Here is a 26,428-nt window from a genome sequence, read left to right on the forward strand (position 1 = left end):
ATGCTTTTAAATGACAATTAATTAGCATGTTGGTGCTGCACTGTGATCCTTAAATAGAGTATTTTAATATGTCGTTAAATGATTCTTACTCTAAATATGCCTGATCAAAATATTTGGTATATTAACAATTGTAACACTGAATGACATTTTAGTCAGTGTCTTTTAGAAACATAAGATCATTTTTTGCTCAAAGAGAAAATGAACTGAACACTTTTGCCAAGGAAAAAATATTTTCATTCATTCATTTTCCTTCAGTTTAGTCTCTATTTCATAGGTTGCCACAGCGGAATGAACTGCCAACTATTCCGGCATATGTTTTACACAGCGCATGTCCTTCCATCCACAACCCAGTACTGGGAATCACCCATACACACTCACATTCACACACACTCATACACTACGGTCAATTTAGTTTATTCAATTCACTTATAGTGCATGTCTTTGGACTGTGGGGAAAGCCCACACAAACACGGGGAGAACATGCAAACTCCACACAGAAATGACAATGACATTCAGATGGTAGGGTCGGAATTTGGCGTCAACAACATGAAAGCATGGATCCATCCTGCCTTGTATCAACGGTTCAGGCTGCTGGTGGTGGTGTGGTGTTGGTGTGGGGAATGTTTTCATGGCACACTTTGGGCCCATTAGTACCAATTGAGCATCATGTCAACACCACAGCCTATCTGAGTATTGTTGCTGACCATGTTCATCCCTTTATGACCACAGTGTACCCATCTTCTGATGGCTACTTCCAGCAGGATAACAAAAGAAAAGAATTCTGTTCACATATTGTGTCCACATATAACATAAGCAAAGCAAACAAGGAAATAAAAAAGGGAAAACAACGTGAAAATTATAATAATAATAAAACACCCACATAACAAGCAAACTTGTTACAAAGACCTGTTTAAAGAACAGAGTATCATGGCAAGCAAATTAAAACATAACAGAAATGATGCATTATTATGAGAGTTTTTTTTCAAGGTAACATATAAAAGGATTCCAAATTGTCAAATTGTTCAAGTTTTCTTTTCAAATAATATCTAATTCGCACCAGATGTAACATAGAGGCCATTTCTCCAAGCCACAGTTTACATGTAGGGGATTCCTTTTTTTTTCCAAAACAGTAGCAGTAGCTTCTTGGCAGTAGTTCAACAGTATGAGAGCATTCAATGTTGTGTATTTGACTTGACTTGTATTTGACTTGACTGTATTTGAATTAAAAGCATTGGATCCGGTTGTAATTACAACTTAAACACTCCGGAAAGCACTTCAAAAATTCCATTATAATAATTCTGTATCTTAGAACAAAAAATAAAACTGTGAGATAGATCTGCATCTGATGAATTACCTTTGTCGCAAAGAGGTGAAATATTTTGGAATATTCCAAGTATTTTTTTCTTTGAATAGTGTAACTTCTGAATAATTTTAAATTATTTACTTTACTTTATTTACTAAATTAAAAACTTTCACAAATCTAAAATGAATGAAAATTTACTTGGATCCCACCCATTTTTCTTATAAATGAGAAATTCTCCCAAAATATTTAAACGTTATACAAGGAATGTGAAATTGTTACAAACATTTGACATAATAATTTTGACATATATCAAAATTCGTCCTTTCCAAATAACAGTAAGTGAAGCGTGATGCGTCGCGACACTTCTTCACCCGGATATGAAAGCCGACGCCAGTGTTATCACATCCGGCGTACGTTAGAGCGCAGTGTTTAGATCTGTTTACAAACTTTAAGCATTAAATCTCTGTTATAATGTCCCGGGGATCGAGCGCGGGGTTTGACCGACACATCACCATCTTTTCTCCGGAGGGGAGACTCTATCAAGTCGGTGCGTATCGACGGAATCGCGCCTTTATTAAATCGAAAGAATAAATGCTCAGTCATTTTGCTGCAGCATCATTCAGCAGCTTCTCCTGCTCTGGATGCTGTGTTTGTGATAGTATTCCACTTTAATGTGATTGAGCTGAAGGCTAAAACACTGAATATGCTGTTAAAATGAGGATAATTCACCTTCTCATTTATTCGTTAGTACTGTTAGTGTTTAGCTTTCACGTTTATGGCAGAAACAGCAGAGCTCAGTTTCTCTAAAAATGTGTTAAAGTGCTTTCGGTTTCATAGTGTTTACAATTATTTTTATTAATTATATACTATATAATTAATTATTTTACTGAAACTGATTCAATTTGGCTCCTCGTGAAATTACACAATATACAATGTACATATAACTAGCTTTGTAAAACAATGAATAATTAATAATTAAATACAGTAAAATATTATAAAATCGCTTGTATATGTCTAAATGTATGTATGTTTGTATATATATATATATATATATATATATATATATATATATATATATATATATATATATATATATATATATAGTGCTCAGCATAATTTAGTACACCCCATTTTAAAAATGAATTTCTCAGTGAATGTAGGCAATGTATTTTGGTGCACTTAAACAAAACAGATTTATTAAACACAAACAGATATATTTCTTAAAGCAATATTTTAGTCATCAAACATATTTAGAAATTGAAATATAGTACAATTAAATACAAGCAAAATTTAGCAAAAAAATTACAACCCTTTTTTATGTTTTTTGTTTTGTTTTTGCTTCTCTTGATTTTTCCTCTTTTTAAAATTTGTATTTAATATTTTTCTATAAGATATAAATTTGGTTGTACTCATTTTTGGACCGTTATCATAAATTAATTTGTTAGATAAGCTCCTGATTTGGATTCAGTACTGACTAATATAATATTACATAATATATTATATCAGTACATGCACAAATATAATATTGTATAGCTTCCTATTAAAAATATGAATTTAAAAGATAGATTTGCAAGGGGTGTACTTGTATATGCTGAGCACTGTATTAGGGCTGCATGATATTTGAAAATTTTGACATTGCGATATTTTGTTCCCTGCGATATATATTGTGATTTAAATACAATTTTACCACATGACTAAAATAGCTCTGTTTGAATAAGTGATTGCTTTAGATTGATTGGGATGGTTTGTAAGGGGAGAATTTTATGTAATTTATTATATACATATAATTAACTAACTGCAGTCATAAATAAGCACAGTGGAGAAAATGTTAAAGTGAAATAAACAGCTTTGATGGTTTACTGGGGAGTGTCTAACAATATTCTGGTACAGAAATTGAATAATCGAATGTAAAAGAGCATTGCGTAGTCTTCATCGTATAAGAATTAAAACTTTATGCTCTTTATGTTTTCTTGAATTGCCTTAAACTCTTAAAATGTTCACAAAGGCCTTAAAAACACGTTGAACTTTCACTCTATAATGGTTCATGGTTCTTTGAATTCAATGCTCAATGTGTTTTGACCTGTGGATTCTGGTCATTTATATACATAACTCAACATTGCAGATCTTGCGATGTGACTATTGCAGACGTACACATTGCGATATCGATGCTCAAACAATAAATTGTGCAGCCCTAGTGTGTGTGTATATATAAATATTAGATATTTAGATCTAAAAGTAGTAATAATAAAAAAGGTTGTTACATTTAAATAAAACTAAATACATAAATTACATAAAAATAAATGTGTTTTTTTATTTTATGAATAAATGCATGATCATTGCTTATGTGTTCATATTTATTTTTTACAGAATATGCATTCAAGGCCATTAATCAGGGAGGTCTGACGTCAGTAGCTGTTCGAGGGAAAGACTGTGCAGTTGTTATTACCCAAAGGAAAGTTCCAGTAAGTTTAGTTTTAATCTTCAACGACCACTTTGCAAAATTGTAACAGAATATCTGAAGAATGGCATCAAATTTAATGACAAAACCCTTTGTTTACGCAAGCTTATTTCCCTAATGACAATTCTTGGTCTCAAGAAAGTTCTTTTGATGCTTAGTTTTGGTTATTTTCTTTCTTAATGAAACTAGAATATTATTCTAACGTCAGGAGAACGTTCTCCTAAAGTTTTAACATTATTACTACTATAGCAACAATCAGAGTTCATACGCTCCTGGAAAACTTGGAAAAGTCATGGAATTTTGACAAGGCATTTTCCAGGTCTGGCAAAGTTTTGGAAAAACAAACTAACCCAACATATTTTGGAAAAATCATAGAAATTACCTTGTTTAACAATTATCTGTCTACTTGAATATCTTTGAGGTGATAATGTTGCCTAAATATTAAATATAATTGCACTGTTCATCTCTTCACGTGACATTCTCTGTGTGGGGTAAAAAAGCAACTCGCAGTTTGAGCTTCGACTCTCTTTCACTCGCTTTCGTTGAAATAAAGCTACTTTTTTGAGTGTGGTGGCCAGAAACCATTTCTAACTACAGGGCTAAGATACTGTGGGTTCTAAAAGCTAATTTGTACTATTAAGAGTCTTATAAAAAGACAAGTCAATATTTCTAAAATATTTTCACACAGACAGCAAGATACTTTCTTGAACTATTTTACAGATTTAAAAAAAACTACACAGATTGTCACATTTTTTGATATACTGTATTAAATTTGAACGGCATTTTTTCACGTAATGTACGTAGACATTACATGAAACATCAGGTCATGAATATTAACTGAATGTTTTGGGTAAGTCATGGAAAAGTCCTGGAATTTTAGTAGTAAAATGTGTATTAACCCTGAACTATAACTGTTCTTTTATTCCTCACAAGTTTGACCTCTAAATTAGAAACTCTAAATAAATCTATAAACATCCAATTGCATTTTTAAAGCTATTTTATCAAGTTGTAAACTTGCAGTCATAAGATATACACTTTAACTTTTAAGTCAAGACAGCTTGAAAAAGAAAATTTGGTGGAATAATCCAACATTTTACTCACAGTGAATGAAAACATTTGTTATATACTTTCTAAATCTGACATTATTATTAATATTTTTATTTAAATGTAAAAAGAAATGTAAAACTAATCCAGTAATTCCACAGAATCTGAGCTTTTCCAATTAGTTGTTTATTTTCCCCTCATAGCTGTATATCTCTCTATTAATATTCATTTAAGCAACAATGTTCGTGCAACTCAAATAGAATTTTTACAAGGAACCAGTCATTGATGTTTTCTCTATTTTTACTCGCACAGGATAAGCTTCTGGATTCATCCACAGTCACTCATTTATTCAGAATAACAGAGAACATTGGCTGTGTGATGTCCGGCATGACAGGTGAGCTCATTTAAACACACTTTTCTTTTCTTTGTACATATCTTTATATGTATCTTTTCAAATTGCAATGCAAAATGCTTTTACAGAGGGTCTTTTTTATCACTCCACAATTCAGAAAATGCTGTAGAATCTGCCGGAAAGCACAATTTCACATTTGTTTTAGAATAAAATCTTGTATAAAATAAGGCTAATTGTTTATGACCATATTCCTCTGTAAAAAAGCTACCAAATGTCAGCACCAATAGCCTAGTGCTTAAGTGCGCCGTGGATATATAGCACCATGGTGCTTACGGCGACCCGAGTTCAACTCCTGGCTCAAGGTCTAATGCCGACCCTTCCCTTCTCTCTGCTCCCAATACTTTCCTGTCTGTCTTTCACTATCCTATCCCAATAAAAGGTGAAAAACCCCTAAAAAATAATTATAAAAAAAAAACTTCCAAATATAAATGACTAAAACATGAAGTGTGGTTTTATATATGAGCTGCTGAAATGGAGTTTTATGGAAGAAAAATATATATATATATATATTTAAGAAAAATATGTACAGTATTGTTATTAAAAGGCAAGAAGGTCGCTGGTTCAAGTCCCGGCTGGGCCAGTTGGCATTTCTGTGTGGAGTTTGCATGTTCTCCCCTTGTTTGCATTGGGTTTCCTTCGGATGCTCCGGTTTCCCCCACAGACCAAAGACATGCGATATAGGTGAATTGATTAAACTAAATTGTCTGTAGTGTATTAGTGTGTGTGTGAATGTGAGAATGTATGGGTGTTTCCCAGTACTGGGTTGTGGCTGGAAGGGCAGCTGCTGCGTAAAACATGCCAGAGTAGTTGGTGGTTCAATCAGCTGTGGTGACCCCTGATAAATAAGGGACTAAGCCGAAGAAAAATGAATGAATGATTGTTATTTAATTTACAGACACATTGATAAAGTTCAATAAAGGTAACACTCACAAGTGTAGTTTGAATATTATCTTTCCAATAAACTAAAAGAAACGCTTCATGAAAACACAAAAATCTCCAAATTGACCCGCATGAAACAGTATTTGTCTGAAGTGTCTTGCCTTAAAGGGATAGTTCAACCCAAAATGAAAATTCTATTATCATTTACTCACTTGTTCAATTCAACATTTGTTTATAAAGCACATTTAAAAACAGCCGAAGTTGACCAATGTGCTGTACACACACACACACACTCACACACACAGTTACTGTCCAGCTTATGTTCAGTTTCCAGTGTCTCCTGGATGGTGAAATGCAAAAGTGAGTATTATCTGACACCACATGTGCTGTATTGTGTTTCTCTGTGAAGCTGACAGCAGGTCGCAGGTGCAGAGAGCGCGATATGAAGCCGCTAACTGGAAGTACAAATATGGTTATGAGATCCCGGTGGACATGCTGTGCAAGCGCATTGCAGATATCTCTCAGGTGTACACGCAGAACGCAGAGATGAGGCCGCTCGGATGCTGTGAGAACACTTGTCTTTTTTTTTCTTCTGACACATTCAAGCAGCTTTTTGGAAAATTCTGCAATTGTGACATGACGAATTTGCCTTTGACCAAGATTTTAAGTTCTATATTGATTCAGTTTTGTTCAGTGGATTATACAACACCCTACTTTTCCAGCAGGTATCCAGGATTCTAGGTTGATTTTTAGGTTTTACATAGGGTTACATAGATTTTTTATTGCCTTTTTTTAACAAAACAAAACAACAGAAGAGTAAGCACAGAACATCACAGCATAAACTGCAGATTATATATGTTCAATTCAATTCACCTTTATTTGTATAGCGCTTATACAATGTAGATTGTGTCAAAGCAGCTTCACATAAAAGGTCACAGTAAATTGGAACAGTGTAGTTCAGTTTTTAGTGTTTAAGTTCAGTTCAGTTTAGCTCAGTTCAGTGTGGTATGTGTATATATATGTGTATGTGTATGTGTATATATATGTGTATGTGTGTGTATATATATATATATATATATATATATATATATATATATATATATATATATATATATATACTGTATGTGTGTGTGTGTGTATATACTGTATATGTGTATGTGTGTATATATATATATAAATGTGTATGTGTGTGTGTGTATATATATATATATATATATATATATATATATATATATATATATATATATATATATATATATATATATATATGTGTTTTATATATATAACTTCATTAGGGTGTACTTATTTTTACACAGTGATCTTAATATATTTTGTTAGATTAGTTTCAGTTTAGTTTCAGAAAATTAAAATTTTAAAGGGAGATCAGTGAGAGATGTACTCATTTATACTGGCCACCACACACACAGACAGAATGCTAAGGTGTTGCATTGTGCAATAAAACATTTACATATCACACAACATTTACATATGTCCTTTGTGTCTGAAAAATCCCCACTAGGTGATAGCACTTACTGGTACTCATAATACATGCGTACATGCATTACCATTCCATCGTTTGAGGTCAGTGTGATGGTTTTTATCAAATAAATAAACACGCTTATTTAGTAAGGGTATACAAGTAACCGTAAAGAAATTTTATTGTAAAAAAAAGTTGTTTCCAGTAAACAACCTGTCCACATGTCATCACAGAATCTTGAAAAAAAACTGAAGCACAGTTTTCTACAAATATATTAAGCAGCACAGCAGTTTTCTTTTTTTAATGTTTATTGTTAACAGTCACTTGAGCACAATCATACAGTATTTCAATTTACATTTCAATCTCAGTATGAGACCATTTACATACATTATGGCCAGGTGTACTAACTATACATAGTACTCAAATTTTGTTAAATTATAAAAATAATTTTTACAATAGTTTTATATATATATAACCAGCACAGCAGTTTTCAACATTATTGGTAATTGGCAGATTACTTTGCTTCTTGCATCTTACAATGCTTCTTGATTTAAGAATTTTCAGATATTTGTACTAGAAAACTGATTTTCATACTTAGTGTTTTAGTCTTGTTTCTAGTTTAAATATCTACAAATTCTTAAATAAAGCAAAAATAAATAAATTAATAAATTAAATTAAATTTATGCATATACATATATTTTATTATTATTATTTTTTTTTTAAATAAGTGAAATTTTTATTAGTTTATCATTTAAACAAGCGAAATAATCTGCCAATGGGGTAAGCAAAATAATCAAATTTCAAAGCAAAAACAATATTTTTTAGATTATTTTGCTTGTTTTAGGGAAAACTCGCATCATTTTCACTCAATATTTCTGAAAACAAGTCCCAAAAAGGGACAAAAATGATTTCAATGTAGATTTAAGAAAGGTTACACTGGAACATATATAAAAAATGTCTGTATTTTTATAATCCTGATGACAACCAAAAGTCCATTAAGAAAAAAGCTATGTTAAAATTTTTGCTATGTATTTTAAGCCTGAAAAAAAAGTACTGGATTGCGGCTGGAAGGGCATCCGCTGTGTAAAACATGCTGGAATATTTGGCGGTTCATTCCGCTCTGGCGACCCTTGATAAATACTAAGCTGAAAGAAAATGAATGAATGAACGGAAAAAAAGCACACTTTGCATAGCAGTATGTCTAAAAAGAGAAGTACAGTAGCTCACTCTGAATACATGAGAAATGCTGCTGTTGGGTGAATCAGCCAATAAGCATGTTGTTGTTTATACGGTCAGGTATGATCGTGGTTGGTGTGGACGAGGAGCTCGGGCCGCAGGTCTACAAATGCGATCCTGCTGGATATTACTGCGGTTTTAAAGCCACTGCTGCGGGAGTCAAACAAACAGAGGCCACCAGCTTTCTGGAGAAGAAGATTAAGAAGAAACTGGACTGGACCTTTGACCAAACAGTGGAGGTTTGCACAAGATTGTCAATCTTCTGCGTCAGTATGAAGTCAATGCAATCGCATCAACCCATAACTGTTTTGTTTTGCTCCTCAGACTGCCATCAGCTGCTTGTCTACAGTTCTGGCCATCGACTTCAAGCCATCCGAGCTGGAGATCGGAGTCGTGACCACAGAAGAGCCCAAGTTCAGGTCAGTTTGTAGATCACACAAATACAATAGGATGCAACATTTGCATCTCACGACACTAGTGTTTACATATATGCTGGGTGACAACCACTAAAACCAAAGGCTAAAAAAAATCCCCTACAGATATAAACAGATACTAGAACAGGGCTGGTGCTTTCTAACTATATATAAACAGTTGACTACACATTTATTGGTATTTTATTATTAATATATTTCCTAAGCACGGTTTAATGGAGAAGAGAATAATTTTTTTGCTGCACATTTTAAAAATAATTTCTAATAACTGATTTCTTTTATCTTTGCCATAATGACAGTACATAATATTTTACTAGTTATTTTGCAATATGCTAATATTCAGCTTAAAGTGCAGCTTAACTGGGTTATTTAGTTTTAGTTTGATTAATTAGGCAAGTCATTGAACAACACACTTCAGAAGAAAAAATATAATGGGGAATACTGTGAAAAACATTCCTTGCTCTATTAAACAGCACTTGAGAAATATTTAAAATAAATAAATTGTGATAGTAATTACGATTACATTAATTTGTCTGTAAAATATATTATTTTATTTGTATTTTATTATATGTTGTATTTTTAATTGTTTTAATTTTATTTATTATTTTTTTAATAAGATGTATGATTTTGTTTGATTATTGACAGCCACGTACTGTATTAAAATCCCAATGTACAGACAAAAAATGCTACAGAAATCAATGACCAGTTATGAATATTAGTCATTTAAAATGTACCTTTATGTCTCTGCTGTGAACTGAACTGTGTGTGATTATATGAATAGCTTTACACTAGTTTTGGTATCAGCACAAAAGCACACTCATTAGAATGTAATATCGAATAATAATAATAATAATAACCAAATACTGCACACCCTAATGTAGAGTATGACATATTTTCAGGTCTTAAAAAGGTCCTAAAATTAGGGTTGGGTACCGAAAGCCAATGCCATTATGGCATCGTTACTTATGCAACCGATATGCACCAGAACGAATCAGCATATGAATTTCAGTGCCACTGGTGGTAAGAAGCTTAAAGGGGTGCATCAAAGGCACGCATAGGTAGGCGTTGTGTCACACCAGCTCTAAACATTTAATTCTAAACAACTTTGAGGGATACGGACACTGGCGGCGATGCCAGGCGTTTGTTCTTGTTGCTTAGGCAAGGCACGCACGGGTAGGCCATGCATGCAATACAGTGCATCTGGTGAGCAACTCCTTTCAGATTCATCAACATGCATGATTATGTTCATCAAATTTGCTTAAATTAAGCGTTCTAAAGCATGGCTATATTTTACAAGCCAGGATTCTGACACACCAACGTGAAGCAGATGCTTTACAAAAGTTGCGTGTAAGGAAAAGTTGCAAAGGAATGCACTTTCTTTGAGAGCTTGTGACATAATCTGGCACTTTCACTAAGTACGTTTACATGGACACCAATACTCTGATTTTAATATGATTAAGATAATACTCTGATTAAGAGTTTACCATGTAAACAGCGATTTTTGATTACCTTAAAGGACCGCAGACACCCGCGTCACGAAATGCTGAGGTTTTTTCTTTATATTCGGCGTGCATGAATCAAATTCCTTTTAAAACAACACTCTTCCACCAGTCCTTACTTCATATTCCCTTCATATTCCTAATACTTCAGTTTGTCATGGGACATGACATGAATGAAAGTGAAAGTGCCACACTGCAGTTAAAAATTAAAAATAAAACACCTGAAATTACACAAAACTCTGGAGGAAACGTGGTTTGTGTGGCGACGCAATGACGTTAATCTATGTATAACTTACAGGATCATAAAAGCAACTCATGTAAACACCTTAACCATATTATTGTCTTCTTCAGATTAAGGCAAATCATTAGATTACTGATGTCCATGTAAAAGTAGTCACAAGCCACAACCCTAGAAAAAAGGTGTTTCCTGATTTTGATGACAGCCTTTCCACAGGTCAGTAGTAAGCTAATGTATTGTTAATAGCATAAGGCAAATCTTAAATTAATGCTAACAAACAAATGATCAAAAGAAATATATTAATTCAATTGAAATATATAAAATATGTATTGATGTTTACTTTAAACTTTAATTATATTGTTCAACTAAAATGATTAATATATATTTTTTGTCATATAAAAGGTTTCTCCAGAGAATCCACCATAATTTTGTGGGTCAGGTCTCGGTTCAGGCCCCTTTTTGGCACCGGTACCGTTTTAAAAGTACTGATTTAGCACCGGTATCAAAATAACCTCAAATGATACCCAACCCTACTTAAAATCCTCGGATTTGACTGCAAAAAAATGTGCAAAATAAATAAACATTGCTAAGAATATATCTAGGATTTCAAATACTGTGTTTAACATGGACAGTAGTAAAAAATACATTTCTTGGTAATCAAATGAGACGATGAGAAGATTTATGTTCATAAAATTCAGCTTTGCCCTATAGAAATAAATTTCACTCTTTAAATGTCTTAAAACGGAAGACTTATGATTTTAAAGTAATAAAATTGTATTTAAATAATTGTAGCAAAATAAAATCCAGCCCTTTAATTAAATGAATGATTGTTTTTCTTTTTAGTAAAGTATATTTGTGTATTTTTCAGAATTTTGTCTGAGTCTGAGATCGACACTCATCTGATGGCTCTGACTGAACGAGATTGAGAACTGGATGAGTGTTTATCCTGTGACAGAGAAAAACATCTGAGAACTACAATCTTGTCAATATTCAGGTCATCTGATCATTTTTTTTGCTGTTTATGTAGCTTTTTTCTTGCAACAGTACAATAAAATTATCGTTTTGGAAAACTGTTGAATTTTAATTTTTTTTCTTAAGTCCACATGAACCGGAAGCTGCGACCGTTTTTAATTTCTTTTCATATTATGGCACAGTTCCTAGAGAAACTGAATATTAAATGAGCTAACAGTGGGCGTGGCTTGTTTTATCTACTGCAAGCTAACTGGATGTTGTTAAGTGAAATCGGTAAAAGGGCTTTAGGGAGAGTTATTACAACCCAATGCTGTGTTCATACCAGAGGTGTCTTGCGCAAATAAATCTTGCTATTCTCACGTAAATAGATGTTTGAACATTTTGAGTTTACTCCCGTCAAATTCGCTTTATTTGACCAAGAAATTCACTTCAAAATGGATGCAGATTCGCGTCATGGGTGGGGCTTCTGTCTACCTGTTGACTCTAGCTTCATTACTAAATAGCTAACATGGATTTTATTGAGAGATTAGCTGTGCTTTATGTGCTTTAGGAAGGCTGAAAAACACAGTAGAAATGTTAGGCGCGGTGTCTGAGTCCACTAGATGATTTCAGAGGTGCACCAAGCTCTGAGTTCATCAACTCCTCCAGAAACTCTACCTGGATGATGGAAGCTTTCAGCTGTTCTTTGACTGAGCCGAGCCCAGTTTGATGAACTGTTGTCTGGTGTCGGCAAGAGGATTTCCCACAGTTGATGGAGGGACACCAACAACAGGCGTACGTCATAATCACGCCCAAACTAGAGCAAACTCCTGATTGGTTAACGTGGCATGAATGTCTGCTAAAGTTCTGATTTTCTCATGTTAAGAATGTCAAACACGCAAAACGCTCAACTTGCGCTGCTTTGTTTACGCGAAACGCACCACAAAATGTCTATTCGCGTCTTTGCATTGACGTAATATGGAAATCACTCACGCTTGATGCTTCATCCGCGTCTTGTATGAACGCACCATTACAGACACCACCTCACCATTGAGTTGGAGAGGCGTGATTAGGTATGTTAGCCACGCCCATTGCCTCAGACAGACAAAACTAGCAATGTGAGCTAACAAAATCAATATGGTGAGTATTGATTTCTTGCGTACTTTAATAGTAGGATTCAAGCATTTTAGCTGTTGTTTTAAAGTTAAACTTATAGAAAAAAATTGTGAAGATGTTTTTCTGGCTGTCTGTAGATTATAAGAAATGGGGCTGAATCTTTAATGATAAAGATCATATAAATAATCATACTACATTTAAATTGTATTATTTTTTTAACTAATTAAATGTTCCTGCTGACGCATGGGTAAAACCTAGGCTAGTGATTTAAGTAGCATTATAAAGATTTGGAATGACTTAGTTATAATATTCTGGGCTTCACTATGACTATTATAAATATGTGATTTAATTTCATCACATTTTGTTCTTTTTAAATCGAATGATATACCTGACAAGACATTTTAGTGGGGATCATCTGGTCAACATGGTATAATGAATGATCCATCATTATATTTTTGCCCCAAAAATGAAACATAATGAGTACTTTAAAGCTGCATATTAAACTTCTATTTTTTTTTTTGATTCTCCAAAACATGTTTTAATATTTGGCCTGTATATGAAATGTTTATCACACTTTAACTTAACACCACGTGACCCTGGTCTGATGTTGCATGTACATATTTTTATGCTACAAATCATTAAGTAAAGATCAAGATATATTATACACAATCTACCATAAATACACAGTGTTTCTGCATGTTTCATCAAGTCAAATTTAAGACTTAAAACCTTTAGGAATAATCTTTTATACTTAAACACTTTGGATTTTTTACCCCTGGGCCTGGTATTATAAAGAATTGTGTAATTGTTTTTAGTTTTCTTTTCCTGGTTATAGGAATTTGCTGTCAGATGTCTTAACAGCTGTTGTGAATTGTATCTTTGCAATAAAAACATAGTTAAATATTAAAAAATAAGGTTTTATTGAGATGTATTGTTGATCATTGGATGGTGTCGACCTGATTGAGTAGCAGTTATAAATAATTTAAGACATTTAAAGGCCTAAAACTGGAAGTTTTGGAAATTTAAGACTTTTTAAGACCCTGCAGACACCCTGATACAGGGAAAACTCAATTCTTGATTAGTGATACCCATAACTAAGAATACAATATAGAGCATTTTAAATGTATCTTTCTCTGTATTTTGATTTAATTTAAACCCTCAGGTTCCAGATTTCCTCATTTTTATTTCAGACAAAATTGTCCTAACAAACCATACATCAGTGGAAAACCTTTTCATTCAGCTTTCAGATAATGCTTACGTCTCCATTTCCAAAAACTGACCGCTTTTATAGTCCACGGTCACATGTTATATTACAAATGACCAACTTTTATGATGAACATTTCATATACGCGCCAAAGATTAAAAGGTTTTTTGAAGAATCAAAAAATAATAGAAGTTTAATACACAGTTTTATTTATTATCCCTTTACAGTACTCATTATATTGCATTTTTAGAGCAAAAATATAATGGTGTTCATCCTGATTGTAGGAATTTCCTGTCAGATGCTGTTGTAAATTGTATCTGCAATAAAAAAAAGTTAAATATTAAAAGTTAAATATTTTATTGAGATGTGTTGTTGGTCATTGGATGGTGTCAGCCTGATTGCATAGCAGTTTAAAATGATTTAAGACCTACAATGCAATATTTCAGTAAATTTAAGACATTTTAAGGCCTAAAATTTAGTTTTGGAAATGTAATACTAAGACCCAGTGCGCTCACTGATACATTAAAACTCAGTTCTTGCTTAGTGATATCCATAACTATTGGTATTCAGAACATTTTACATGTGAATTTCTCTGTATTTTGATTTATTATGAACCCTCAGGTTCCAGATTTCCAAATAGTTTTACCTTTTCTAAATGTTCCTAACAAACCATACATCAGTGGAAAACCTTTTCATTCATCTTTCAGATAATGCACAGCCTCCAATACCAAAAACTGACCGCTTTTATAGTCCATGTTCACATGTTATCAGTGGTGTAAAGTAACAAATGACAAATCCTCAAACGACTGTTATTGAGTAGTTTTCCTCAGAAATGGTACTTTAATAGGTTTTTTTTAATAAAATGTGTACTTTTACTTTTCCTTGAGTACATTTTTAGTGCTGTTTCGGTACTTTTACTCCTCTCCTTCAGCCTGCAGTCACTACTTTATTATTTCCTGTCTATGGGGATTAGAAAAATCAGTCCTGTGATTCCTGTCCAATCAAATCATAATGAGCTACCTCAAGACATGGGCCATTTATAATTGCAGCAAACTGTTTGGAAGCATTAAAACTGTCCAAGAAGATGTCCAAAATCTTTGCACGCATTGACCCAGAGACTGTTTAGATACATGTCACTGATGAGAAGATGACATTTGTTTGCCTTATGATGACCGAAATGGCCTTAAACACCCAGCAGGCACAAGACATCAACATGACGTCAGATTGACATTGTACCCCAACGTCGTGGGGATGTTGCGTTTTGTTTGGAAATGAAAATCGGGTTGACCTCAGAACCCAACGTCATGCTGACGACGTCAATGTCTAACCTAAAAGCAACCAAATATCAACGTCTAATGATGTTACAGCTTGAAGTTGTGTGGATGTTACCACTATGATCTCTATGAGATGTTGGATTTTGGTTGCCGTATACCTGACGAATAAATATCAGTATTTGACGTCAATATGACGTTGGTTTAAGATGGTGGTTGACGTAGGGTTTTGGCCACTTTCTAACACAACCTAAAATCAACCAAATATCAATGTCATTTGACGTTGTTATTAGGCATCAAAACAACATTGTCCTTAGACGCTGGCTAGACATTGAATTTTGCTCTATGTCTTATGACATTGTGTGCCTGCTGGGCAAGAAGTAAATGTACTACAGAATGTTACGTTTACACACATCCATTCTTGTGGAGTGCCCCATTTTTAATGTTATCAGACAACAATTTTTATCTGGACAGACTTTAAATGAAATATTTTTAAATGTGAATCCATCTAAAATTTTACAATTTTTATCAAAAGGAAACCTTAAAAAACTGTTTTAGATTTTTATCTTGTATATTATCGTGATTATTTATGTATTTTACCTTGTGTATTATTTGTCTCTTTACACACATCCACAAATTACATGTAAATGCATCAGCTTTTTACAGCGTAATACTCTCTACTTGAGTACTTTTGGAAGAGCTACTTTTTACTCATAATTTGAGTAATATTTACAACTGAAACTTTTACTCTACTTGCACTACAGTTTTAAGTAATAGTACTTTTACTGATGATTTTTCAGTCCTCTTTCCAGCACTGCGTGTTTTATTACAAATGACCACCATTTATGAGTTAAAGTGTCTCTGGCTGAATGAACTTCCTCCCTGATAGAATCCATTTCATTTTCAGTCATGTATTTTTACAGTAAGATGTCATGAGGAAGTCTTCATTTATGGTAAGCGCTGCTGGTTCACACCTGACCACTTTTCTCTCGCACTCTTAAATAATGTAAATAGCCTTTCCAAAACTCTCTCTCTCCTCAGAATCCCCGCTAGATGCAGTATTTGCATAGAAGCGGCACTGAGATCTTCATAAATTCTAAACAAGAAGCGGATTTTCCGAGTGTCATTTCTCGGATGGGTCTGAATCATAAATGTTTGTCCTGACTCCTGTCTCAAGGTCTTGCATGTCCTAACCAGACTCCAGACATCTCAGAAAGAGACTACGTCTATGACTACATCATTTGCATGGATGTCTTTCAGCCATCTCGAAATCAAAAAAAGAGAGAGCATGTAGTCCGGATCCTCATTCGGAAATTAAGCAGAGTTAAGGTGGAATCCCTCTGAGAAGTCTAAGGTTTAAATTCAAATCATGAAAACCACACGCGCACACACTTCTTGACTTTGCTTTACTGTAAAGCACATGTGTGCAAAAGTCTGACTTTGATTTGAACTTAGCATTGTGAATGTGAAAGTGTGAGGAAATTTTTCTTGGAGTTTCACTTCACGCTGGTGGCTTGAGTGCAAAGAGTCCGCCTTTATATTAGGACTGTTTAAACTACATGCTGAGTGAAGACTAGAAATGATGTCCTATGCTAGAAGTGATAAAGGGAAAAAGGCTCAAATAAAACCCTGTAAGCTCTGTAATTTATTCTAGTTTTGAATAGGAGTTTCCATTCAAAGATGCAAATTGAATTTATTCGCAAAACTCGAATATCGCATAAAGCATTTGCGAATAAAGCACTGTTTCCGTCCATGGGTCAAAGACTTCAAAATCGTCACTTCCTGATAAACTGGCAGCAAAGAAAATTAAAAATGGCATTATCTGGGTTCGGAGAAGCCACTGTGGGCATTTAAATAATAAATTATGTGCGCCTCAGAAGACGAAACGTAATGAACGCTAGTTTTTTGGAGGCTGCTCTTTGTGAGAATTTATTTATGCGAATGAAGCAATCTATTCTAGTTTTGAGTAGGAGATTCCATCCAAAGATGCAAATTTAATTTATTCGCAAAACTCGAATATCGCATAAAGCATTTGCGAATAAAGCACTGTTTCCGCCCCATGGGTCAAAGAGAACAAAAGTGTCACTTCCTGATAAACTGGCAACAAATAGCAAAATTAAAAATGGAATTTTCTGGGGTCAAAGCCACTGACATTTAAGTAATAAATTACGTGCGCCCCAAAAGACGAAACGTGATGAACGCTTTAGTTTTTTGGAGGCTGCTCTTTGGGAGATAATAATAGTGAACTATTTTGTTGACGACAGGATTTTAGATTGAACAAAACATTTCAGACGCCGTCCCACTGCACCAATTTTTATCCTCACATGATTTGTTACAATAAAATCACGACTTTTTTTTAATGCGTTTCCACCGTAGTTTATGTAATGAAGTCTGCACTGCGCATTAGCGGATTTTTATTTTGATGCGTTGATCTTGTTAATATCATTCAGAAGGTCATGCTTTGCACTCGTTAAATAATTACTTTATATATCTTTTTTTAAATTCTTATGTTTTAGACTTTTGGAATTTCATCGTATCAGTTGACGAAGATATGAATAAGTGATAATACAGATGTTCTTTTTCTGTACAATGGAGATGATGCTTTTACAGCTGGAGGAAATATTTATTGTGTTGTTTGCTATATTGAAATGAAAATGAGCTGAGAGAAATGTTTAACTTTTGAGTAGTCGTCTAATTAATGACGTGATTGACTGGCATAAGAAGGTAGAGTGAGAACCCAGTAGGCACAGGACGTTAAAATGACATCAGATTCACGTTGTACCACAATGTGGTGGGTTGTATTTTGGGTGGAAATGAAAATCGGGTTGATATCAGTGTCCAATGTTGGACAGATGTTGCATTTGGTCACTTTGTAATGCAACCTAAAAACAACCAAATATCAACATCTAATGATGTTACAGGTTAATGTTGTGTGGACGTTACCACTACGACGTTTATCAGATGTTGGATTTTGGTTGCCGTACACTTGACAAATAAATGCCAGAATTTGACGTCAATATGATGTTGGCTCGACGTTGGATTTTGCTCACTGACGAAAAAGTGTCAGAATTTGGCGTCAATATGACGTTGGCTTAAAATGTTGACTCGAAGTTGGATTTTGGTCACTTTCCAACACAACCTAAAAACAACCAAATATCAACGTGTAAAGATGTTACAGGTTAATGTTGTGTGGATTTTACCACTATGCTTATCAGATGTTAGATTTTGGTTGCTGTAAACTTGACAAATAATTGTCAGTATGTGACATCAATATGACGTTGGTTTAAGATGTTGGCCCGACGTAACCAAATATCAACGTCTAATAATGTTACAGGTTAATGTTGTGTGGACGTTACTACTATGACATTTATCAGACGTTGAATTTTCTGAATTTGACGTCAATATAACGTTAGTTCGACGTTGGTTTTTGGTCACTTACCAACACATCCTTAAAAACAACCAAATATCAACGTCTAATAACAGTACAGGTTGATGTTGTGTGGACGTTACCATTATGACATTTATCAGACGTTGAATTTTGGTTGCCGTATACCTGACGAATAAATGTCAGAATTTGTCGTCATTAGGATCTTGGCTTGACTCTGGTTTTGGTCACTTTCCAACACCACCTTAAAACAACCTAAAAACAACCAAATATCAACGTCTAATGATGTTACAGCTTGATGTTGTGTGGACGTTACCACTATGACGTTTATCAGACGTTGAATTTTAGTTGCCGGATACCTGACGAAAAAGTGTCAGAATTTGGCGTCAATATGACGTTGGCTTAAAATGTTGACTTGACGTTGGATTTTGGTCACTTTCCAACACAACCTAAAAACAACCAAATATCAACGTCTAAAGATGTTACAGGTTAATGTTGTGTGGATGTTACCACTATGCTTATCAGATGTTAGATTTTGGTTGCTGTAAACTTGACAAATAATTGTCAGTTTGTGACGTCAATATGACGTTGGTTTAAGATGTTGGCCCGACGTAACCAAATATCAACGTCTAATGATGTTACAGGTTAATGTTGTGTGGACGTTACTACTATGACGTTTATCAGACGTTGAATTTTCTGAATTTGACGTCAATATAATGTTAGTTCGACGTTGGTTTTTGGTCACTTACCAACACATCCTTAAAAACAACCAAATATCAACGTCTAATGACAGTACAGGTTGATGTTGTGTGGACGTTACCACTATGACATTTATCAGACGTTGAATTTTGGTTGCCGTATACCTGACGAATAAATGTCAGAATTTGTCGTCATTAGGATGTTGGCTTGACTCTGGTTTTGGTCACTTTCCAACACCACCTTAAAACAACCTAAAATAATAATAAATGCAAATAAATGCCAGAATCTGACGTCAATATGATGTTGGCTCGACGTTGGATTTTGCTCACTTTTCAACACAATTTAAAAACAACCAAATATCAACGTCTAATGATGTTACAGCTTGATGTTGTGTGGACGTTACCACTATGACGTTTATCAGACGTTGAATTTTAGTCGCCGTATACCTGACAAAAAAATATCAGAATTTGACGTCAATATGACGTTGGCTTAAAATGTTTACTCGACGTTGGATTTTGGTCACTTTCCAACACAACCTAAAAACAACCAAATATCAATGTCTAAAGATGTTACAGGTTAATGTTGTGTGGATGTTACCACTATGCTTATCAGATGTTAGATTTTGGTTGCTGTCAACTTGACAAGTAATTGTCAGTATGTAACGTCAATATGATGTTGGTTTAAGATGTTGGCCCGATGTTGGATTTTGGTCACTTACCAACACAACCTAAAAACAACCAAATATCAACGTCTAAAGATGTTACCACTATGTTTATCAGATGTTAGATTTTGGTTGCTGTAAACTTGACAAATAATTGTCAGTATGTGATGTCAATATGACGTTGGTTTAAGATGTTGGCCCGACGTAACCAAATATCAACGTCTAATGATGTTACAGGTTAATGTTGTGTGGACGTTACTACTATGACGTTTATCAGACGTTGAATTTTCTGAATTTGACGTCAATATGACGTTGGTTTTTGGTCACTTACCAACACATCCTTAAAAACAACCAAATATCAACATCATTCGACATCAAAATAATTCACAATGAATTTTAGTCAGCTGACATCATGACCTAAATCCAACGTAATATTAACGTCTTACGACATTGTGTGAAGATTCATGCACTGTGCATTGGGCCAAAATAGCTGTGTTTTGTATCTCCTAAGAATGTAAAATAAAGTTATTATTTAATGAGTGTGAATCATGACCTTCTGCATCATAATTTATGCAAATGTTCATTTATAGAATATAACGTTTATCCTACTCAATTTTTTTTTAAACGGGCATTTGCAAAATTGATGCACATCTAAGCATTCCCATTAACTATTTATTGTCATATTCCAAAAGCAGGTGGATAGAAAGAAATATTGAAGCCACTGACTTCCATAAATATATTTTTTTCCTACTATGGAACTCAAGTCAGCGGTTACCACTTTCTAACATTATTCAGGATATAATCTGTGTTCAACAGAACAAAATATACCTGAGGGTGAGTAAACACTGAGGTAATTTTCATTTCTGAGTGATCCGTCCCTTTAAATAAGTAACATGACAAATCTGCACCCTTTTCTAAGAATATCAGCATAATGGCCTCTTTCTAGGAAAACAAAATAACTCATGTGGGAGAATTGGGAAAATGTACAACCCTGATAGAATTCTACATAAAGCTGCATTGTGTGACTCCAATACGTTCCTTATTCAGGGAACTTTCGCCATCGCCAATTATGTCTGAATGGCTCTTCCTGCTCAGGAAATTCCAGCGTACTCTCAGCTGACGGAAAACAGCGTACAGGCGCTTCAGCTGCACACACTTCTCCCTCAGTGACATAAAAGGATCTTCAACTTCCTCATTTCTCAATCGCAACCGCCCAACATTCATTTCCAAGGAAGTACAGCCAGCAAAAAAACAAACCCAAAATCAATTCACAAGTTTTTTTTTCCTTTAATTTAAAACGTGACGTTCTTTTCCACAAGCTCCGTATATACACATGTACATGTTAATATATAAAAATAAATCTGTCTGTAATATGCACAATATTTTACATCAGAAACCCAGCCGTTCAATTCGGCTGACAGTACAGTCCATCATAGAGAGCCGACAGGATGGTTTATGCGGCGTCTCTCCAGTGTTGCTCAAAAAAAATTCGCCCTTGGCTTCTGGGCCTCCTAACATTGGTCTCGTGTTTTCGGCTGCCTGATGTGCTGCCCGTGACCTCCGCTTGGATTCGATTCCTGTGTCCTCCGATGAGAACGTATATCTCCATTCAACACACAAGTCCTTCAACACTTCCTACTGCCCCATCACTTTAATATCATCATACAGCTGTCAAAATAAAGGAAGACGATTAGAAACATGTACATTTTTATAGAAATACAGAAATATATAGACTTTCACAGGAATATGCAGACTTACTTCTTCCACCTCAGACTGACAGCGTTCTTCATATTCCTCGTCGCTATCCTCACAATCTTCTGAGTCACTCTCTGGAAGTTCCCTAAGGTGTGGCGACGTGAGCTCATACAGGACTTTTTGGATGTCAGCGTTCGACCGGCCGTAGGTCAGGTGATAAGGCGTGTGACCGCCGTATGTGACACTGTGAACACTGGCACCTTTTTCTATGAGAAGTTTGACCATGTCGAAGTTTTGGAGGTCCACTGCGAGGTGGAGAGCGGTTCGGCCGTTACACTGCTCCTGAAGACAAACATAAATGTATTAGACATGCTGCTTGAAAGATTTTATTAAGATTTGTGGCGCTACTTAAAGGGATAGTTCACCCAAAAATCATTTACATCATTCATCAGTGTTTTAGTAAGATAATAGGGAACATTTTAGTTACCTATTGAGCTTTTTTATTTTGTTGAACACAAAGGAAGATGTTTCGAAGAATGTTGGGGGAAATAAAAACAGCCATTGAGTTCCATAGTATTTTTTTGATCCCACTATGGATGTCAATTTTTTTCAACATGTTTCAAAATATCTATTTTTTCCACTACAATAGAAGTTAATGGGAAACATAAGCAGTTTGGTCCAAACATGTTGATTTTTTTTTAATTCTGTGGGATCCAAGGGAAGATATATTGAATATTTTTGGGGAAAAAACAGCCATTGACATTCAGAGTTTTTTTTTTTTGTTCCTACTATGGAGGTTTTTCCAACATTCTTCAAAATATCTCAAGAAATTTATCCTCCATTAACTTCCTTAGTATTTTTCCACTACAACAGAAGTTAATGGGGAATATAAGCAATTTGCTCCAAACATGTTTTGAGGTTTTTTTTTCCTACTATGGATGTGAGTTTTTTTTTCCCCGATATTCTTCAAAATATCTCAAAACAAAAAAGTCCCCCATTGACTTCCTCAGTATTTTTCCACTCCAATCGAAGTTAGTGGGGAACATAAGCGTTTTGGTCCAAACACGTTTTTGTTTTTATTCTTTTAAACACAAGGAAAGCTGTTTTGAAGAATGTCGGGGGGGAGGGGGGACAGCCATTGAGTTCTATAGTATTTTTGTTCCTGCAATGGATGTCAATTTTTTACATTTTTCAAAATATCTCAGAAGAATTTTGTCTCCCCCAATAATTTCCATAGTATTTTTTGTTCCTACTATAAATGTCAAAACATTTTATTCTGCTGAACACAAGGGAAGATGTTTTGAAGAATGTTGGGGGGAAAACAACCCCTGACTTCCATAGTATTTTTGTTCCTGCTATAGATGTCAGATTTTCCAACATTCTTCACCATATCTTTAAAAAAAAAATTGTCCTCCCCATTGACTTCCTCAATATTTTCCCAGGACAATAGAAGTTAATGGTACCTGACCTTTTTGGTCCAAACATGTTTTGAGATTTTTTTTTATTCTGTAGAACCCAAAGGAAGAAACATTGGAAATAATGGAAGATTTGGGGGGGAACACCAATGGACTTGCATAGTATTTTTTCAACATTCTTCAAAATATCTCAAAAATATCCGTAGGATTTTTTCCAGTACAATAGAAGTTAACAGGGAACATAAGCGGTTTGGTCCAAACATGTTTGAGTTTTTATATTCTGTTGAACATGAAGGAAGATGTATTGAAGAATGTTGAGGGAAAAAAACAGCTATTGACTTCTATAGTATTTTTGTCCTACTTTGGGTGTCAATTTAATCCAAGATTCTTTAATATATCTAAAAACAAATTGTTGTCCCCATTGACTTCCTCAGTGTTTTTCTACTACAATAGAAGTCAATAAGAAATATAAGCCTTTTAGTCCAACGTTTTGAGTGTTTTTTATTCTGTTGAACCCAAGGGAAGATCTTTTGAAGAATGTTGGGAGAAAAAAAACAGACATTGACTTTCATAGTATTTTTTTTCCCTACATTCTTCAAAATATCTCATTTTGTGTTCAACAAAAGAAATTCATAAACGTGTAGAACCATTTGAGTCCAAGTAAATAGTAAATGGAAATAAAACAGCCATTGACTTCCATAGTATTTTTTGTGCCTACTATGGATGTTTTTTTCCCAACATTCTTCGAAATATCTCATTTTGTGTTCAACAGAGGAAAGAAATTCATAAAAGTGAGTAAATAGTAAAGAAATTTTCATTTTTGTGAGAACTATCCCTTTAACATTCTTCAAACTATCTTCTTTTGTGTTCATTAGATAAACAAAACTCCTATGAGGTCTATAACAACTCTATTGTGAGTAAATGATGGGAATATTTTGTTTTTGGGTGAACTACTTTTAATATGCTTTGAATAATGTTTTACCTGTGCATTTATATCTGCGTCGAGCTGGATGAGGCTTTCCAACAATGACAAGTAACCCTGGATGGCGACCACGTGTATGCATTTCTGACCTGGTAAGTAAAACCACATTCAAATCAGATCAAAGCTGGCCAAAAGGAAAATTAGACAAGCGTAACGTTCACTGAAAATCAATTTTACCATTATAGTTTGGTGTCTGAAGGATTGTTGAGAGGTGCTGCGAGCAGCCTTGTGTTAGGAGGCCGAAGCAGGCCAGAGAACCTTTCCTGCAGGCGATATGGAGCGCAGTATTACCATGGTCATCCACCAAAGATGCATCGCAGCCAGCTTTCAGTAACTGCTCCACAATGAGAGGCTGATCTGTGATGATGGCCAAATGCAGTGCAGTCTGAAATACCAACAGAGGAGGGAGGGCTTTAGTATTTAGAGTCATTAACTGATTGATACTTCTATTTAAAAGCTCAAATCTCTCTGATGTACCTGTCTCTGGTTGTTTTGTATGTTGAGGAAAGGGTCTCTACGGGATAAGGCAATCATTTTTAATGCAGCATCCGTGGCCTCGTGAATAATGGCGAGATGTAGATACCTTTAAAAGATAAAGATTTGCATGGTTAAGCAACTGTGAGAGCATTTTCATCTATGAAACAAAGCTTTTTTTGGTGTGCAGAGAACTGTATTTTTCCTAGTAGGGACATGCGTGTCTGAGTGGCTGGCAAAGTGCCCGGGACTTTCCGAGTTCGCGCAGTCACGCCTACATTGACGTCAAGCCAACACAGAGGCCCCGCCCACAGCGACGCGGCGCCAGAGAACAGTCCGTACCGATGCGGCGTTTCTGTTTACATAAAGCCCATTATTACCGTAGGGTGCCTGCGCATGCGCGCTGCGGTTTGCGAATGGAATGTTTAAAGTTTGTAAATGTGTAATAGTTTTGCAGAGATTATATATACTTTAAGCGCAATCCTATATAAATATGTAAATAAACCTATAATTAATTACATACATATATTTTACAATGCAAAAGTTAACATTTACTGCTTTTACGATTAAAATCTCCTCAATTATGTAGTAGAACTCTCATGAATGTATGCATTATACTTATATCTTACATGCATTATGCTTAGAACTAATTAAAAAACGAAACACTCGCAATTAAGTAAATAAATACGCTTCTCTGCAACCAAAAATGACTTTAAAGCAGCCTACTTGAAATTTCAGATGCATGTAAATGTTTTTGCATCAAGTGCAAATGTTTTAAGACGTCAGCGGACTTACGTGTCTCCGTCCTCGGTGAGCTCTTTCTTCCAGGGCTCGTCCGTCGGCCCGATAAAGTCCGCGATTCTGCATTCCTCAAGCGACGGAAGATTGTCCTCTTTTAGCGAATCCAAACCGCTGTCCAAACGCTCGTCGGTGTTCGAGAGCAATTTCCCAGATTTGGGGCCGCGACCGTCATCGTTATAATCCGTTTGGTTGGCGGTGGTGCCTCGGTAAAGCTCCATGTTTCACGGTCTGCAGTTTGTGTCGCTCTTCTGGACTATGAAGCTTTTACTAAGAGTTATACGAGATGAAGAGAAAGGAGGCGGGGCTTCGGTGAGGGTGGGGGATTTCCAGAGTGATTGGCGTGTGAATGGACTTGAGGGAATGAACTGCGCCAGGAGGAGTTTAGGGAATTTTTCTCTGCTTCGTTAAATCTATCAGAGATCTGTACGTATGGTAATACTGAAGGCTTATTCCAGAATTCCAGTAGGGGCAGGCTGAAATGGGGAAAAAACATAAACATTATGTGTCAGAAAAGAAAACGCTTATACCTACTCACAACATTGCAAAGTGGTGGCTTGCAAAAAGTCCTATCTTTAAACATTTCAAAATGTTGTGCTGAAAGACCAGCCATGTAGATTGCAGATCATTTCTGTAATTCTGATGTTGCAACATGTACACAAAATCGGATATACTAAAATACATACGCAAGTAACCCTTAAAAATATGCTTAGAACTAAATATTTAAATATATATCTTGCACAATATGTAAATGAATATATATATATATATATATTTGCATTTGTAATTTACCTATTGTG

The 26,428-nt window shown here is 34.8% G+C and overlaps 2 protein-coding genes across 2 annotated transcripts; one reads left to right on the top strand and one right to left on the bottom strand.

Moving 5' to 3' along the window:
* The first annotated feature begins 1,693 nt into the window (after positions 1-1,693).
* Positions 1,694-12,047, top strand: psma6a (proteasome 20S subunit alpha 6a). Its single transcript, XM_056477679.1, has 7 exons — positions 1,694-1,850; positions 3,671-3,765; positions 5,118-5,199; positions 6,506-6,661; positions 8,870-9,048; positions 9,134-9,228; positions 11,846-12,047. Exons 1-7 carry the CDS (start codon positions 1,775-1,777, stop codon positions 11,901-11,903), a joined length of 741 nt encoding a protein of 246 aa, XP_056333654.1. The 5' UTR covers positions 1,694-1,774; the 3' UTR covers positions 11,904-12,047.
* A 9,480-nt stretch (positions 12,048-21,527) lies between these two features.
* Positions 21,528-25,897, bottom strand: nfkbiab (nuclear factor of kappa light polypeptide gene enhancer in B-cells inhibitor, alpha b). The gene is made up of 6 exons (XM_056477396.1): positions 25,626-25,897; positions 24,834-24,939; positions 24,534-24,741; positions 24,357-24,445; positions 22,023-22,301; positions 21,528-21,932 (listed from the first exon to the last, which is right to left on the bottom strand). Exons 1-6 carry the CDS (start codon positions 25,847-25,849, stop codon positions 21,900-21,902), a joined length of 939 nt encoding a protein of 312 aa, XP_056333371.1. The 5' UTR covers positions 25,850-25,897; the 3' UTR covers positions 21,528-21,899.
* Positions 25,898-26,428: the final 531 nt, after the last annotated feature.

This window comes from Danio aesculapii, chromosome 17, assembly GCF_903798145.1.
Source record: "Danio aesculapii chromosome 17, fDanAes4.1, whole genome shotgun sequence".
In the NCBI taxonomy this organism is placed as follows: Eukaryota; Metazoa; Chordata; class Actinopteri; order Cypriniformes; family Danionidae; genus Danio; species Danio aesculapii.

What these genes read in the sequence shown, in the direction of transcription:
- psma6a (XM_056477679.1), top strand. Translation starts at nt 1,775, where the DNA reads ATGTCCCGGGGATCGAGCGCGGGGTTTGACCGACACATCACCATCTTT. An exon ending in CCTTTGACCAAACAGTGGAG is followed by an intron (nt 9,049 to 9,133) that starts GTTTGCACAAGA and finishes TTTGCTCCTCAG; the next exon opens with ACTGCCATCAGCTGCTTGTC. An exon ending in ACAGAAGAGCCCAAGTTCAG is followed by an intron (nt 9,229 to 11,845) that starts GTCAGTTTGTAG and finishes TGTATTTTTCAG; the next exon opens with AATTTTGTCTGAGTCTGAGA.
- nfkbiab (XM_056477396.1), bottom strand. Translation starts at nt 25,849, where the DNA reads ATGGAGCTTTACCGAGGCACCACCGCCAACCAAACGGATTATAACGAT. An exon ending in TCAGACACCAAACTATAATG is followed by an intron (nt 24,446 to 24,533) that starts GTAAAATTGATT and finishes TTTACTTACCAG; the next exon opens with GTCAGAAATGCATACACGTG. An exon ending in ACGCAGATATAAATGCACAG is followed by an intron (nt 22,302 to 24,356) that starts GTAAAACATTAT and finishes GTTTGTCTTCAG; the next exon opens with GAGCAGTGTAACGGCCGAAC.